General features: G+C 42.7%; 1 protein-coding gene across 7 annotated transcripts in view; it reads right to left on the bottom strand.

Moving 5' to 3' along the window:
- Positions 1–2,762: 2,762 nt before the first annotated feature.
- The window catches only part of TTC7A (tetratricopeptide repeat domain 7A), a 202,105-nt gene continuing 187,455 nt past the window's right edge, over positions 2,763–17,412 (bottom strand). For all 7 annotated transcript variants that reach the window (XM_033512563.1, XM_033512562.1, XM_015620500.3 and 4 more), the window contains one exon: positions 2,763–8,166. In XM_033512563.1, coding sequence (XP_033368454.1) covers positions 8,033–8,166 — 134 coding nt within the window. In that variant the 3' untranslated portion in view covers positions 2,763–8,032. The remainder of the gene's footprint in view (positions 8,167–17,412) is intronic.

Genomic DNA, 17,412 nt, shown 5'->3' on the forward strand with positions numbered 1-17,412 from the left:
TACCCTTTGGAAAACACTTTAGTATCCTCAAAGGAGATTTAAAAACAGCATCATTATAAGTGGGAAATTAATTGCTCTTTTGCTGGATTTAGCAGCTTCCTGTTTTGGAAACCTGAGATACCATCTCAAATTTCTGTTTGTTGTCAGCCTGGAAGAAGAGACTCAGGGGCTGCAAAGCCTCTGGTGAGGCAGCACTTCATTTGCTAATTGTCTCTGCCAGACAATGCCATCTACACTGAGCACTAAATCACCGTAACCTCCACTGACCAGGAAATTGCTACATCCTTGTTATAGATACATATTATATTGTTGGCTTTTCACAAATATTAAAATGAATGTTATGTGTATAAGAATGGGAAACTTTGTTGTATTAATATAGTTTTCTTTATTTCTGTTATTGATGAAAGTTAGAAATAGTAGTATAATACATGTATGTTAAGCTATGGCATAGTATTAAAACAAAAACTGCATTTGTTTGTATAACCCAAAGACTGAAGAAAAAAAAAAAGCTAGGGAACTTCTGCATTTGTAAACTCTCTTATCCAGATGAAGACAGCAGTGACCAGAACTCTGGGGGAAGAATTTATTGCATTTCTGGCATCAGGGAATGTAAATCTCGATGGCGCCAAGAAGATTGATCTATTGGGAAGGGGGCAAGAGAAAACTAAACAGAAGAACACCAAAGATCCTAAGAAAAATGTATGAATATGTATGAGAATTTATGGATATATAGTAGGATTCTGTTTTTAAGGGACAATCCTTTGTCAGTAAGGTGTGCTCTCCTGGCTGAATGCAGAGACACCTGGCCATATCTGTATACTTTATTTTTTTCTCCTAGTTGTCTTTTTTATTAAACTTTTAAATTCTATAAAAATTATGTGAACCTCATTTTTCACAATCCTTAACTCCCATCCTTTTGAAACAGTGCCCAGCACTGCAAACCTGGACTGTGTGTGTCAGTCCCTCTCACTGGACAAGAAAATACATGGATAATTATTGCTGATTCATTCACAACATCCTGGTTTGCAGACATAATTACAATATCATAAACAAGAACATTATAAAAAAAGATGTTTGACTTGTCATGCATAATGTAATTAAGTGTTTGCTTTGAGGACCATGATGTTTGAGAGGCACAGGACTGGCATCTGCCCTAAGCACACTGTGGAGGGGTCTGGGTCCTGTGCTCTTTGGTTGGACCAGGTTCTCTGGTGCAGGTAGAGTCAGAACTGAAGTTTAGTGAGGTCTTTGCAGTCAGGAGGCTGGTGAGAGGCTGCTTGGCATGTGCTCTTACTCTCACAGACTGAGGTTTTTGTGTATTTCTATCAGAAAAGCTGGTGAAGCTAGGCTTTGCCTCTGTGAGACCTCTTCAGTAAGGAAAACATCTCCTGTTTCAGTTTTTATTGCTCTTTTGCTTTTTTAGGCCATGTTGCAATGATTGCCATTTTTGCTGTATAAAATTTAGATGTTCTTCCTACCTGCTTCTCCTCTTACATTAGCCAGATGATCACAGCAGCTACATCACTTCTAAATGGGATCAGACCCGAAAGTTGCATCTCTGACACTCAGGGCAATGACCTGCAAGGATATTTTCCTCCACTGCTTAACATTTGCTTCAGCTGGAACGCTGAGAAAGCCTTTGAATCTTACCCTACAGCTGGTGGATCTGTGGGATGTTTTGGCTGTGAGAGGTTGCTCTTTGCTTTGGAGACAACACAGTACAGGAAACTGGCTTGACAGCCACATGTCTCTTAAATGCTCTCATGGCTGCTAATGGCAATGCAGTAACCCAGTGTTGCCCAAGTCCTCTCTTAATGAGAGACTGCCATCTTATTCACCACTCTTCACAGAAGTAAACGTGAACACCATTTATTTCTATCTTTAGCACACTTATATAGGGTTTTACAGGGTCTGCGGGCCAAGCAAGTTACTATTGGCTGATGCACATAGGTTTACATTTTTTCTCCTGTATATTGTTTTGCTTTACTCTCTCTTCTGCAGGAAGGTTTCAAGGACTTTAGCCTTTAATATCACGACTTATTTCAAAGACTGGTTTGTGAAGACAGGCCTTTACTAATATATAGAATATATCAACATTTTCTCTAACACCAGTCTTTGAAGAGCAGGAGGTTATTTTTCCTGTCATTGAAGAGAGCATCTGGGAAGCAGGGATGCTTCCCATCTCTTCCTTTGGGGAGTTTATAGGACTGCTAAATATCAGGAACTGCTAAATATCTGGACCTCATATGAAGCAGAAATATATTATACATAGCTGAACATTCTGATGCAGAAAGAAGTAGAGGTATGAATCAACTATTAAAAATTACATAAAATATAAATAATTAAAATGTATTAAATTATTCTTAATGACCTTTCAAGAGTATTGTGCCAAAATTATCACTGAAATGCAACTTGGTTCTCTGCAAGGGAAGAAGTGATTCTGTATTAAAGGTGGAGCTCCCAAGCCAACTGGAGCTCCTTCCAACAAAAAATAAGGGACAAAAAGGCTTATTTTCTTTCCATTTAAACAGAAGGGAATATTAAATGTCTGTGTGATGCAGAGAGGGTACCAGGCAATGTACCAGCATTAGGTACCAGCAAAGATGAGTGGACTCAGAGAGGACAGAACAATGAAATTCTCCAGCTTTTGCTGGGGTTCAGTTGCAGGCCTCCAGCTGGGCTCCTCCTTGGAGGGGATGTGGAAGCCTCCCTCCCTCCCTCCCTCCCTCCCTCCCTTCTCTCTATCAAGAGAAAGATGGGGAAAAAGTCAAAGCCAATATTTTATTCACTCCAGTTTTTAATTTTGAAGTCCGTACAAGCAGCTGAAGGACTTAAATCTATTATTGCCACAGAAGAACCTCATTCTACTTGAGCTATGCTGAATACACTCATAAACCAAAGCAGCCACAGTTATGAAGAAATGTTCTTCAAAAACCTCATCCTTAATCTCATTTGAGTATGAAACTAAGGGACAGACTTTTTAAGCAGGCCCTCTTGAAATCTGCCCAAAAGATTAATGTGTAAATGCACAGAATGCTCTGGAAGCTCTTGAGTGGAGACATTTTATTTCCAAATAACCACAGGAGTAACTGTTCCTAGCAAAAAGATGATTAATGGCATTGTGGCCGAAGTAAGGTGACAAAGTAAACTTGACAGCATAGTATTTGCATATTACCTGGATGTTAAGAGTTTCTCACACTACCTTTATTTCTTTTTACTGGATGAAACACAAAAAAAGCATGATGCTTGCTTAAATCTCTACAAATCCAAACAAGCTACATCGCTCCATTTTCCTGGCTCTGTTCCTCCCTGAAGGCATGCTGCTTGCATGATCACTCTCCTTTTTCCCATGAACTACAGGGTGTAGGCCAAAATACCCTTTGCAACTGCTAGGCACACTGGGTTCCAGTTAATATAACAACTGGACATTTCATAATGCTTGAAGCATCCATGGCATGAATATATTAAAATGTATTTATAAAATATATTAAAATATATTAGAATATATTAAAAGTCCAGTTTAATATATTAAAAGAAATTAGAAGGAAATATAAAGAGCACTTCTGTTTCCCACAGGGTCAATTTTATTAAACTTGGTGGAAATACCTTACAATGACAAAAAAAGTTAAGTTACACGGAAAACTGATTCTGACACCCTTGACAACAGTATCAGAGTGGCATGTAGGACATACTTGGATGTGCAAAAGCTAAGCACCTCTCTGCACTGGCTCAGGGAAGTTCTTCTATCATCATGGGCTGCTACGCAATGGCACAGTGTTGCATCTCCATCAGTAGTTTAAGCCACTGACTGGTATGTGTTTCTGTGGGAAAACGAGCTGGATCTTTTAGTATCCAGTTCACTTGGGAACCTGCCTTGGTTTCCTGGAGCTGAAGGCACAAGCCAGTTAATTAGAAGTAAAGTTGGAGGAACCATCTTGGCAACTGCTGGGTCAGTGTTTACCTCCCCTCTTGCCAACATCACTGACTGATGGATGATTCAGCTTTCTATTTCTGGGAAAAACAACCTTCTATCTGATCATGCACTGATATGCCGCAGCACTGAACAACGGAGCAGTAAGGAAACTGTCCCTTGGAGACAGGCTTAGGGAGCAGTCTGAGGGTCATTAAAGCAGCACAAGTGATGGGGTGTTGGCCTACAAGACTCACTGGGCTGGTGGCAGCAGCCACCCTGCAGGTGGCAGGCGCTGATGGGCACGCAGATGGGTGCCACAGCTGTCCCTTTGGGCACAAAGCAGCTCCCCTTAGGTAAGTAAGGAGGGAAAGGCATCTCAGCTCCACATGCCCATTGCCTAATTGTCAAATATGCCTGTAATACAACTGAGTCAGAGGGAATTATTCCTGCGCACAGTTGCTTTGAGAAGCCTTCCTCATGTAGGCTGAACTGCAACTATCAAATCTCTGTTGGATTGGCTGAAAAAATGGCAGTCATGTCTTTTCACTAAAAAGGATTGTTTCCCACTCTGCTGTCATTAAAAGGGAATACAAACTAGCCAAACTCATTAAGTACCTAGACTCTGAAAATGGAGCATTTTTTGGACAAAATAAATGTAATTCAAACTACAGCAGCCAGTGCTGTGCCTGCTTTGGTACCCAGCCAGTGAATTTTAAAGTAAACACCCTCCAGGACTGTTCTCCATTTGGATTTATTAGTCATTACCAAGAAAAGATAATTAGCACTTCTGAGGCATTGTGATAATCAGTAGCACTAATTGCTACCAGTAGAAACGGATGAGGTTCTTGTGTGAACAGGAGTCTGCAGCTTCACTGTACTCCTGTATGGAATGAGTACACAGGTGGGCAGACCCTCAGCTGGGAGAATGCTCATAACCAACCGCTCCAGTGGTGCTGATGACACTTTACATGGGATAAGGCAGGGAGGGGAGCTATTCCCTGGCCTGTTTGGCTTCTCCTGTTATCCTAACAGCAGAGTCAGTTTTGTTACAATATACAATCCTCCTTGTTGGTCAAAGGCAACTCCTTCACTGCACAACAGGAAAATAGAAGGTAATTATTTTTTCTCTGTGCATGCAATCTGCCAAAAAAATGGAAAAGAACCTTGTGGTGGAACAAGAGAAATGCGATACTTTAGGCAATAATGTGGGCTTTTTATCTTCGTCTTTCAAAACTAATGAATGAGAAAACTGTTAAGACTCAAGTCAGTGCTTAAACTTGCAGAATTGGTTCCCCAAAGTTATTGGAGATTCCAGTGCCAGCAACACTCATTAATGCACACAACATGGGACTACCTTGGCAACATCTGACTTGCTGATGCACTCAAAGCATTCATGAATGTTTGCCCCTCTACCAGGAAGATGAGTGCTGTGGCAAGTCTGATTATCATCAGCATGAAGTTTGCCTGATCACAGCAAACGTGATGGGCTGGTGGCTGTTTACAAGCTATGCATACAGAAGCAAATGGATCTGTGAGTGCTTTTCAGCTGCTGCTGGGAACAGGCACCCACCTGCCAGGTCACAGACCAGCTACATTATGGATCTCTTAAAGAAGCATCTTGGTTGCAGAGGTAGATGCGCAGCTTGTACTCAAATAGCTACCCAGTACACAGAAGTTGCTATGGCAGTGCTTTGCAAATACACACTGCACAACAGAACAGCGATGTGCGACCACACAGGCTCTTGTTTTGTGTCTTACACAGAAGGTTTTCTCTTACCCTGGGAACTGTGGAGCAGAACAAACACCATGATCTAATATCTAACTATATATTTCTCTGCTTAAATCTATTGTCAGATTGCATCTGACTGGAACTGGGTTTAAAACATCTGGATAACAATTTATATATTATGTCAACAACAGCATCTCTCCCCCTCCCCTTCCCTCTTTCTCCCCGCAGTGCAGAGCGAGCTGACTTCATAGCATCCTTCACAGCAAAACGTGTCTCGGCTGCATCTTTTTGTCTTCATCAAACTCCTTTAACTCAGGTACTTTAACACCTACTCCTTCCTCTTCTGCTGGTGCTTTTTCAAACAAGAAATGCAGCTGGGGAACACCATCTCCTTGGAAACCTACCCCTGGCCTAAAATGGTCCATCTGGGGGCCTGTGTGGCACTGGAAAGACAGAAAACTCATGGACTGAGCACCTTTCACAGCTGGGCTGATTTCACCTGGAGTGAAATCAGCGTAGAGCAGATCTGGAATACCTCAGTGAACAGATAAATAACCTAGGCTATTGCATCTGCATAATTTAAAGGGCAAAAAATATAAATATTGGCCTGGGAGTGCACCAGATTGCTGCAAGGAACCTGAGACCAGTGTGATTCCCTTGGTGCAGGCATCTTGAGGGAAGGCTGGGGGCAGGAGCTCTCTGATAGTGTGGGCTGGGAGCAGCACAAGGAGCCAGCTCTCCATTAGCATGCAGATTTCCAAATAACTGTAAACAATGCTGACTTCAAGCCTGCTCTCAGAGCCTCAGGCTCAGTAAGAAACAGCCCCATCTTATTTATTGCCTGAGGATAGTATTATTTCCGGAGTGAAGTAGTTGTGGATCACAATACTGGGCAGAATTATAGTACAAAGTATGCTTTAGTGCAAATTTAAGTCACAAATCTTCTTTGGACAAAAACGGGTGCAAAGCCCCAACCTTTTTTTTTTTTTTTTTTTTTTGTAGAAAAGTGGAGCAAATTTCTGCATCATCTTTACCTTGGGACTGGTCTGGACAGGGCTGGCTCTTGTGTGACAGCACAGTCCGGCTTCACCTCGCTGCCAAGGCCCCGGGGAGGTCACGCTGAGCTAAGGAGCAGATCAGCAGGGCTGCCAGCTGCATCCCCTCCCTGGCTGTCACAGCCATGGGGAGGCTGTGTGGATCAGAAGGTCCTCACTATTACATCTGATAGGAGATGCAAAATGATGCCACTGAAGGCTCAATTCCGTACCTCTAATGTGAAATTTCTATGGACAATCTGAAGATTTAATTTTAAGGAAGAAGCAATTCATATACATACATACTGCCTTCAGCACACTTTCTCTTAAAAGACCGCTGCCTTCTTTTGCATCATCAAAAGATGGATATGAAAATATTTTGTGCCAGGAATGGTAATGCAGTCTATGGCACAGAGTTCAGTCACTATACACTGGTAAACACTACATTCCTCAATAAACGGATGCAATAGGTGATTAATAAGAATGAAGCTCAGAGTTTATAATTAGTAACTTCATGTAAAACCTTTCAATAAATATGTAAGTGGATATATTTATGTGTTTTTAATACTAGTTCAAGTGTGAATTGATTTGGTCTTTGGTCTTTCTGCTTTTGTGAATTATACTGCAATAGCAGCTTTATTTTTAAAAAAGTATTTTTAATTTAAATTGGTCTAGACAAGTGCTACACTAAATATAGTGAGCATATACAGTATATAAAAGCAAGGCAGGAAATAGGATTATCAAAATAGATGAAATAATTTTGTAAACAGCATATACTGCATGACTATTTGGTGCAATTGTCATACGTGTCCTGTTAGATCTGTGGGGAGACAGCCACATACTTAAACACAACTTGGTCAAATTAGTTGGTGAATTTACTCCAGAGCAGGTCTGGGCTTAATTCAGGACTTGGCGGTTTTATTTTCAATGAACACTGAAAGGCGCAAGTGCTTTGAACAGCTGTACCCTAGTACATTCTTTCTACAGTCACTTTGAACCAATACTTTAAAATAAGCCTTGCTATTAACTTGAACAGGAGGTTAGCCAGGCACCTGTGAAGCAAAAGGCATTCTCTGTTTCTGCCTGTTGCAAATTCTTCTACAGTTTGGCTTGTCTAAGCTAAGCCTGTAGACCTGAGCCCTATCTTGGAATTATTTAGCCCAGTTCAAGGTTACAATGGCACTTCTCTGTAGGGCTTTTTCTTTGTTTATTTGCTTGATTTTGTTGTCTGTCCACACAATGGAAGTTCTTAGCTACATGGAAAAGCTTCAGAGCTCCCTGGGTATGACAGTGAATGGAATGACAGGACTGCTGGATTCAAGGTCCAGGGCAGTAAGGAAGCATTCAATGGCTGCTTCATTTTTCCCCTGAGCTTGCAAGACCTCTCCAAGGCTGTTCCAGGCAATGTGACTGGTGGTCTGGATCCGGATGGCATCTCTGAGGACTTTCTGGGCCAGTTCCCTCCGCCCAAGTCTGCTCAGCACCAGGCCCTGTCAACAAACAAATGATGAGCAGTTAACAACAACACAGAAGAGAGGAAGAAATTAAGTACCCCAAGCTCCCAGCAAGCTGCTGTATGACTGCAGGCACAGGAATCCTATGGAGAGAGCATCTCCACCTATTTCTGAAGAATAGAAGTGATCAGTTGTTAAGTTCTGTGTTGTTTGATAGTGATGCACAAATTAAAATATAATGGTGAATTTTTTTTTTTTTTTAAAGCAGATTCAGATTCAGCTCTGCAAGTGCTCCTGCTGCATGCTACTGGGAGAGTGTTTACTGGTACTATACGGAAGAAAGGTTACAGGCCCTTTAAGCATCCCTCTCTCCTTACCCAGAAAATATACACAGGTTTGACTACAGCCAGAATTCATTCCTGCACAACTGCAACACCCAGCTGAGGCTGAGGTAAAGTCTCTCATCTCCCACATCCTGACCACACTGAGATCTTTCTTCTCATCAAACAGGAGGCAGAGGGATGTGGTCTCCTTCCCAGCCTTCTACAGGCAGGCTGTATGTAATAGCATAGGATGTAACAGCTCTATCCTCTTGCACTTCAATTTAGATCCTACAGCAGTGTGGGGGAGTAGAAGGATGCAGGAACCTTGTTTAAAAAGTTGTCCTTAGGGTAAGAAAAGACACAAGTGGGTGTAACCATCTGGAAGGAACAGGAGGGGGAGGATAAAAGAAGTGTTAGGAAGAACATGTTTTCCTATAGGGCTCTCATGGATGTGTCTGAATCCACAAAGCACTACTGAGCCAGGCTCCCTGTTAATGACACAGCCGTCAATCACACCGAGGCCAGATGGTCTTTGCCCCAGATAGGGGCTTTGCAGGCCACAACATATCCATAGCATTTCTCTGCTTCCTCCTGAAGGTGCACACACCATGATGAACCTTCCACCAGCTTCATCCAGGTGTGGCCTCTGGAAGAAGCAACCAGCACTGCCATGTCACCTGCCAAGCTCTGCATGGCTTCCGCCCACACTGACCCATGGAAATGCTGGCAAATGAGATGACTGCCTGACTTCATGCTTTTCCTGGGACAATGTAGTAGGTGGATGCATATATGTAAAGAAAAGCATTAGCTTAATCTTTAATCCGTCTAATTACCTTTAGTGCATATGAAAAAGACGTAAGAAACCTGAAATCTCTCACAACTAGAACCCAAGTAAATTTCTAATGAACGAATGGTGATGCTTTTAGAAATAGTGAAGATTTTTCCTCTGTTTTGTTTTGTTTGGTTTTACAAAAATACCATTAAACACAGGGTACATCAGCATCCTTAAGGCCAGTGATAGTACCTACAGAAACACATTAAGTTGCCTGAGAGAAAAAATAATAAACACCCATTTAATCAAATATTGGTGATGCTATGAAAAGCTTCACTAACTCCTTCTTGCCCACAACCTTGACCTGAATAATCAACTCAGTATCAAATCTGATCCTTTAGAGATGCAGTGGGGGTGGAACAGAGGTTCCCTCGTGGGAGAGGCTGGTTCCCCTGGAGGTGGCTGGCTGGTGATGACTGCAGGCACATAAAGACAGACTGGAAGGTATTTGTGCGATTATAATTTGAGTCACTTTCTTGACAGGGATAATGCAGCATAGAAAGGGCAAGTAGTGTGGCCATAGCAAATCTGTTGCTGAGCCAAGAACAGACAGGAGCTATCTCAGCTCAAGTTTGCCCTTGACCACAAACCCACTCTTCCTAAAATCTCTTCCTCCTGTGCTGATCAAGTAGAGTCAATTGTGCTCTCTGGTGATCCGGGACCCAATGCTGTCCTCACCCTGACACTATGCAGCATCGAGCCTCTCAATGCCCTCAGAGGGCTGCTGGCCCTGGAGGCACAGGGGCCAGTGAGCCCGTGCAGCTGCTGTCTGTCATCCCTCTCCAACGAGGAGGGGAATTCCCTGCCTGGCTGACATCTTGTGCCTCTCAACAATGCTGCAGAGAAATCCACCTCATCGTAAACTGCTTGGGCAGCACAGCTCCCCTGCATGCCCCAGCACCCTTGCTGGTCAAGACCCAGAGCCTGGTGTGGCTTCCCCGCCATGGCTCCCCAGTGTTTGCTGTGCCTGTGCTCGAGGCCCAGGAGGAGCACTGTGTTCTGCATGCCCAGTTGCAGTGCCCAGCGGGGGCAGATGCCCACCAGGAAATGCAGCTCACATGAAAATGTCTTTAGTAGTCAGTGCTTTCAAGCTTGCCAGTTTAGCTGAGAAAACATCTGTGAACCCTCCAGGCTCCCCAAAGCCAGGGGAAGGCCTCCTGTTGATGCCGCAATATAATGTACAAGTGAAAAACTGCTGTGTTTTTGGAGGAAACATTTGCTAAAGGAGTTTGGGATTTTCACCTCCTCCTTGCTTACATGCACAACTGTTGGTGCCAAATGCTGCCCAGGTCCATGGCCCTTCCCAGGCATGTCACCATCCTGCTTCCCCCTTCTGGTAAGGAAAAGCCTCCTGCCCTCTTCCTGCACACATGCCTGGACTTCCATGCAGTGTGGGCACAACACTGGGCTCTAAGCCTCAGCCGTGTAGGTTGGGGTTTGGCCAACCCAGGTCTGCCAACACTCCCCAGCCCCAGCACAGAGACCTACTCCTTTGCCCAGAGTGAGCTGTGACAGATGGTGTCAGTCTTTTCGTGAGGCTTAACTGAAGCAGCACAAATATGCTGCTGATGTGTAAAGAACAGGTTGAACATCATTAATTCTGTGTGCAGGAGAGTTTCTGGTTTTGTATTTTCTCTCTCCTCTCCTCCCCACACCAACTTCTTGCAAACCACAAGCATTTTGAGAGCTGGAGGCTGCACAAACCTCAAGCCTCAGGAAGACGCAGCACTGAGCACTTGAGTTTTTGCTTCTCTGCAGTATTTGCACTTGAGAGCTTCTCCTTGCTACTGAATTTCTAATTTCCCCATGGAGTCTGGCTTGCTATAAACAATTCTTGCATGTTGTTGCTATGTAGGTCCAGTTGGAATCTGCCTACAGTGCAAAAGAAAAAAAAAATATCTAAATTCAGAAAGCCACCCACTGAAGGGAAATTTGCATTTTTATCTGGTAGATTTTTTTAAAAAAAGATTTTTCTAATGGAAGTTCAGCTCCTGAGTTTCTATGGAAACTCATCTATTTGGTGTGCATGCATAATTTCATAAAGTCAGATCTCAGAAAGAAGAGCAATTAGTATAAATACAAGCAGGAATGTGATTAAGGGTTTCATCCTCTTATTCCTGAAGATGGAAGGTAGGACTGGGTTTTGTTGTCTTTCCTCAGTTTCTCTGTCTTTTTGCCAAAACAATGCAGAAACTGGTACACAAGTAGTCTGACTCCTCTGCCACCTCCTGGCTAGCACTGGCACTTCTGGTTCTGCCCAGTGATTTTCCTCCCAAAGATGACAGGTACCTCTAAGTATGGCCCTCTCTGTCAATGGTGTTGGTACTGAGTCAGACTCTAAGGAGCAATGGGAACAGGCTTATTTATAAACTCAAGCAAATTATAAATAGTAAAAAAATCCCAAACCAACTCAAAAGTTGAGTGGGAATCATTTTTCCTTCAAACTCCTATGGGCAGACCAGCTCCTTGTCAGCCACCCACAGGCATTTCATGACCCACTTGCACCAACACAGCTGCACAATGCTGGGATGTGAATAACTCACTCACTCACTCACTCACTCACTCACTCAAGAAGGTCTGAGGGTAACCTCTGCAAATGAATTTATTTTCTTCTTAAGGTCTGCAGATGTACCTTGGGTCTTGTAAATAGAGGCAGAGTGATGAAGGCAGAGTACAAGCTAGACTGTAAAAGACAGAACTGAGAGATCTGGCAGAAACTCAGCTGAGGTGAAGGGCTGTGAGACTGGGACAGTCTAGCAGAGTATGAAGGCTGAGAGGGGGCAGCAAAACTGGTCTGCTGATTTTGTGTGCCTTATGCTGACAGCTGGACTCCCGAATTGATGGTTTTTAATTTCAGGGAACAGAGGGTGCCTATGGGAAGCCTTATCAAAGGTATTTTTGACCTTATGTGCATGCAAAACAAACAAAACCTAAACCACTTCTTTGGTGACATGGACTCCCTTGCCTTCAGTGATGACATACTTAGTAACTGATACCTGAGTGAGGCTATTTTTGTTTTAGAATACGAGAGCCATATTTCAATTTAAGTTAGATGAGGAAAAAGAATTACTTATTTTCAATTTTCACTAATAAAGGAAGTGAGCATAAGCCACACTTGAAGTCTCAATTTTAGAAGGTTGTGAAATTTCTACCTGTGGCTTTATTTCCTTAAGAGTTTGACAGAAGCTCTTCAAATGTTAGCTCACAAAATTCCCAGAAAAATAGTGCAGGAAAGATGTTATGGGAGACTACAAAATAAGCCTCACATACTGGAGTTTATTTTTAGTAATGACTATCAAAACTTCCTCTGCAAATGTTTAGTTCAAACAACTGATGAGCTGTGGGGAGTTGTCTCTTTCCAAATAGGTGGCACAAATTAGCTTGTTCTTTCTTTTAGGTCTTGTAGTGGAAAGAGATGTCCATAAAAACATTTCATTTCATTCCTGGAAGATTGCTTTTTGTTATATTTGCAAGGTCATCTCATTTTTGGAGAATCTGTATAGGTGGACTAGACTCTATCCTTTACAAATGAATTTTAATAATCACATTAAATGCAAATTCTCACTGTCTTTGCATGAGACTCTAATTCCAAAGTGAGGTTGTCTCTGATGCTTGTCTCTATTTAGCAGAGCATTTCTGCCTATTATTGTCTGAATACCCTCATAAGTTTCCGGAATTAATCAGACTTTGCTGCTGGGCTTCCTTAAGTGCATTATTTAATTAATTTCAAGGTAAATGCAGTATCCTTACTGTCTACTCCCATCTGTAATGTGGACATATCACTTGTGGTTAGTAGGAGGGTAATCAGCAGCTGGCAAAAGCAGGACATGCTGCAGAAAAGTGATCGTTCATGTTATAAATTTGTATTGTGATATTGGCTTTCGCAGATGAATATTATATATTAAATACTTTTTAGCTATGTATGTACCTTTTTCTTGCTAACAAGTTTTAAGTTTAAAAGAATTTCCTAGGTACAAGGCAAGGAAGCCCCAGAGGGCAAGGACACTGGGGCCCAGGCTGTTATCAGGAGAACAATAGAACCCAAACTGTTATCAGTGGAAAGATAGGAAGACCAGCTGCCCTCAGAGGAAGGATGAGGGGCCCCGGACTCTTATCAACAAGTGACCATGTGCAAAAGAAAGGAAACCAAACTCCAAAATAATGCTCATCAGCAAGAATAATGATGACCAGCGAAAATAAATGCTGACCAGCAGAAAATAAAAATTGTACAAAAGCATGATCTAAGAAGGCGGAACCAGGGAGGGGACGCTTTGAATATGCATTAAACCTTCATAGCGGGGGGGGATAAAAGGAGTGTTCCTGGGATACCAGGTGTGTTCCTGGCAGCCGTTTTAACCCTTTGCTTTATTTCTTTTGTCTCCTAATTGTCTTTTTATTTATATTAAATTCTTTTTATAATTTATTAAGTGAATCTCGTTTTTAAGAGTTCAGAAGTGTGCTTATTCAGCAGAACCCTACAAAAAGCCTTTCAAGATGCATTTGGTATTTTGGTGGTAACAGTCTCATGTAACAGAAAAATCCGCACTGCTACAGGGCAACACATGCTTCTGTAATTATTTAGGAATCAGAAGAAGTTGTAAGCAAAATCTGTTGCATACGCCATGAAATATCAGTGTTCTTCTGGAAAATGGCAAAGATTAACCCTGGAAGTCCTTGGTCTCCTAGAATAAAGAAAGACATGTAAGTAGCCAATTGCTCTGTGATTCTTTCCCCCTATATTCACAATCTTTGCATCTCTGAAGAGCCAGGATTATTTATTTTTTTTTTTAGCTGTGAGAAGTGAAGTGAGTTTTTGTTGCACTGTCACTTAGCCATGCAGTGCCTGGCAGTGTGGGGATAGCTAATCACCCATTTTGCTGATTCAGTCCAGGTTGTGGTGAACCTGAGATACACATTTGAACTGTTTTCTGAAAAGACACTGTAGGAGTACAGGGAGCAATCAGTGTCCTCTCACTGAACTGAGTTAGACTGCATCCTAATTTATTGCCCTAACAAAGGATGACTGGGATTCACTTCTGAGAGAAAGCTTGTCTTCCAATGTTTCTGCTGCCTCCTTTGTTGAGAGCAGCTTTTCCTCCTCTTCCTTCCCCACCCCCCCATCTCCTCTGCCCAAGCTGCTGCATCCCCTCTTGTCGATGACACTGAAGTGCTGCATTTGATAAAGCAGAGGAAGGGAAGGAGAAGAGAGGGAAGACAGGCTGGGCCACTGCAAAACACAGAATATGGAAAGGAGAAATGAAGGAACAGCACTATGGGGGAGGATGGGGGGACTGGCTGGAAAAAGCAAAAACCTGAGATTGCATCACAATTTGTAGCACTTGTGTACTGCCTGTGGGTTTTAACTCAGTAGGCTCACTATGGAGACTTCAGGACTGCAGGCATTTAAAGGCAGCCTAGCCTTTGCTGTTTACATTTCACTGCAGCCTCTCTGTGTGCTACAGAGGAGGGTGAGGGAAGGGAAGAAATGAGACTGCAAGGAGGTATCAGGAGAGACAGACTACCTGAGTGTGAAAACAGTGACAACTTAAGCCCACCACTGACCTGGGCACATGGATATGCTTTATCAATCATAGTGAGATAGTGCTTGCAGGGAGAGAAGAAAAAGCAAAAGAAAGAAAAGACCAAAAGTGGTGACGTCCTGGAGAGATGGATGTCCCCCCCCTTAGCTTGCCAATGTGTTTTCCAAGGCAATGAGTAATTGCAAAGGCAGCATCTCGCCTAGGCCCCCTGTGAGGCCAAGACACTCCCTGTTTCGCAGAAGGGAAGCATTGTGCCATGCTGCACATTGCCCTCTCACACCAGGCTTTCTGTCTCTCTTTGAGTTCATCAAATGTTAGCAGGGATGTTTCTACCATGTTTGAAGCTTAAATGTGATAAAACATTTATTGACATAAAAAGCAAACCCTAAGGCAGCATTTCAAACCAGGAGGCTCCGATCTCTTCACAGGGAGGATCATACAAGCCTAGGGAGAATGAAGAGTTTTTCTGCCTTGTTGGATTGTTGTCACTTAAGCTTCATGGAAAGCAGAATCGTTTGGTGCATGCTGAATATTCTCTAGACAGTTCTTCCTTTGCTGAGACCTATACGGAGATGAAGCAGGAAGCAAGAAAACCTAACAGGATGCCTCAACCACGTATCTGAGCGTAACTAAATCCAGTATTTGTTTCAAAGTGTAATAAATTATTGTATGTATTAAAAATTTGGAGAGATATAAATTAAATGTGTTTGTAATAATGTGAAATATAAAATGTAAAAAAAACCCCTCTCCGGGTCTGGTCGAAATCCCCTTTGGAAAGCAACAGATTGCAACCAACACCCAAGATAACGAACTCAGGGAAAACCCATCAACTCAGACAAATTGACAGGACGAGGACCATCAAGACAACAATAGAACTGGCTCAGAGAAAATACCTACCTCCGGACCCGAGCAATGCCCTATGGATTTCTGTGAGGAACAATCAGGTTGACAAAAAGACAGACTCCAAAAAGATAATCATCACCAGACCTGAACACCCCACCTGTCGGACCAGGGGTGGAAGAAGCAATCAAAAGGACAAAAGGGAGAAACACAGCCTAGATACCCATCTGCACCAGCCCGGATTCCACTACTCTGCTCTGATGACACAAGTTGAAATACATATAGAATCTCCTTTGCATATGAGGAGGCTCTGCCCAGACACTAGTTAACTCTATTATTCCATGCCAGGAAATCCATTCACTGGACAATCAGAGACACTTGGTGAATGGAACCTGCTTGGAATTTTAGCCCAAGGACATAAAACCTCTATAAAAACCGAAGCCTGGAAACCCTCAAACGTGGATTTGGGAATCCTATACCTTTGGTGTAGACCCTGTCCACCCAGCGCTGCGCTGACTATTTTATTGTGGTATTTTATCATTGTTGCTTTCTGTTGTTCATTAATAAATCTTTCTTTTAATTCATAATCACGAATTTGCCTTTGCATTTATAACAAAAGTTTCTTTTCCTAGGGAGGGAAAGGTTTCTCCCAGCCCTGATCTTAACAGTCGTCACAGTAACGCTGCAATAGAGAACACAGGAGATTCAACTACAACTCAGGCTCATGGTCTTCTCTGTAAAAATATGCACCAAAAGAAGGTCCCAAACTGATAAGAAATAACAATTTAGAATGCATAATTTATAACATAAGGTCCCAATTCTGCTATACATTATACTGGCTTCCCTGACAGAAAGCCTTGTGGAAATTAGTGATATTTGGCCTGAATATATCCAAGTATCTCAAAATCTGTGCAGAATTGAAACTGATAACCATCAGCAAAGGGAGAAAAGGCATGTAACACACATGCAGGATGTTGAGGAGCTGCAGGTAACCTGCTGGCTAAAGCACTCAACTAGAAAGCTGTAGCTGTGCTCCATTGGCAGGGACAGAGTCAAAGGACAAGCTTTGGGAAGCAGACATCCTGGGTATAAGCAGTCTCAGCCTAAGGAGGCTTGAGAACTTGCCTCTGGTGCCCAGGGAGTAACTTTTAGCAAATGATTTAAAGAGGGCAGGGCAGCTGTTAAGCACCCTCATTGCCCCAGGGGGGTAAAAACTCTGCCTTTATTTTGATAGTAAGCAGGTGCCTATGTTTTGTTGCACCTAACAAAATGTTGTTGCAGATAGCTGGGAAATGTCTAGGCTTGAGAACTGAACACCAAATTAACCTGAGTGTCCACAGTGTGCTGTGGCTGAGGAATAGGGAATTACTGGTTTTTTAGGTATCTCTCCAGTGCCGAAGCTGGATCCTTCCCCAGTTTTTAATGCAGTGCTTTGCAACAAATGAGGAGCTGATGCACACATTTCCCATGCATGTTATCTTCCCCTCTGCTTAGAGAGTACATCTTGTCTGAATGTATGAGTCATGAACAGCCAGTCATGAACAGGTTCTCACAGACAACAGCTTCAGCTCTGCTGAGGGTCTCTGAGCCTCAGTCCCACAGAATTTATGGCCAGAGTAAGTGTTGCATTTAGTATGGCACTGAGAAGAGGCACAGTGCAGAGAAGACACACTGACAGAAGCATACAGCATGCCAATGTAGATTACAGCAGATGTCTTCTGAAAGGAGAGCCGAGGTACTTAAAATA

Source organism: Parus major, chromosome 3 (genome assembly GCF_001522545.3).
Source record: "Parus major isolate Abel chromosome 3, Parus_major1.1, whole genome shotgun sequence".
Lineage (NCBI taxonomy): Eukaryota > Metazoa > Chordata > Aves > Passeriformes > Paridae > Parus > Parus major.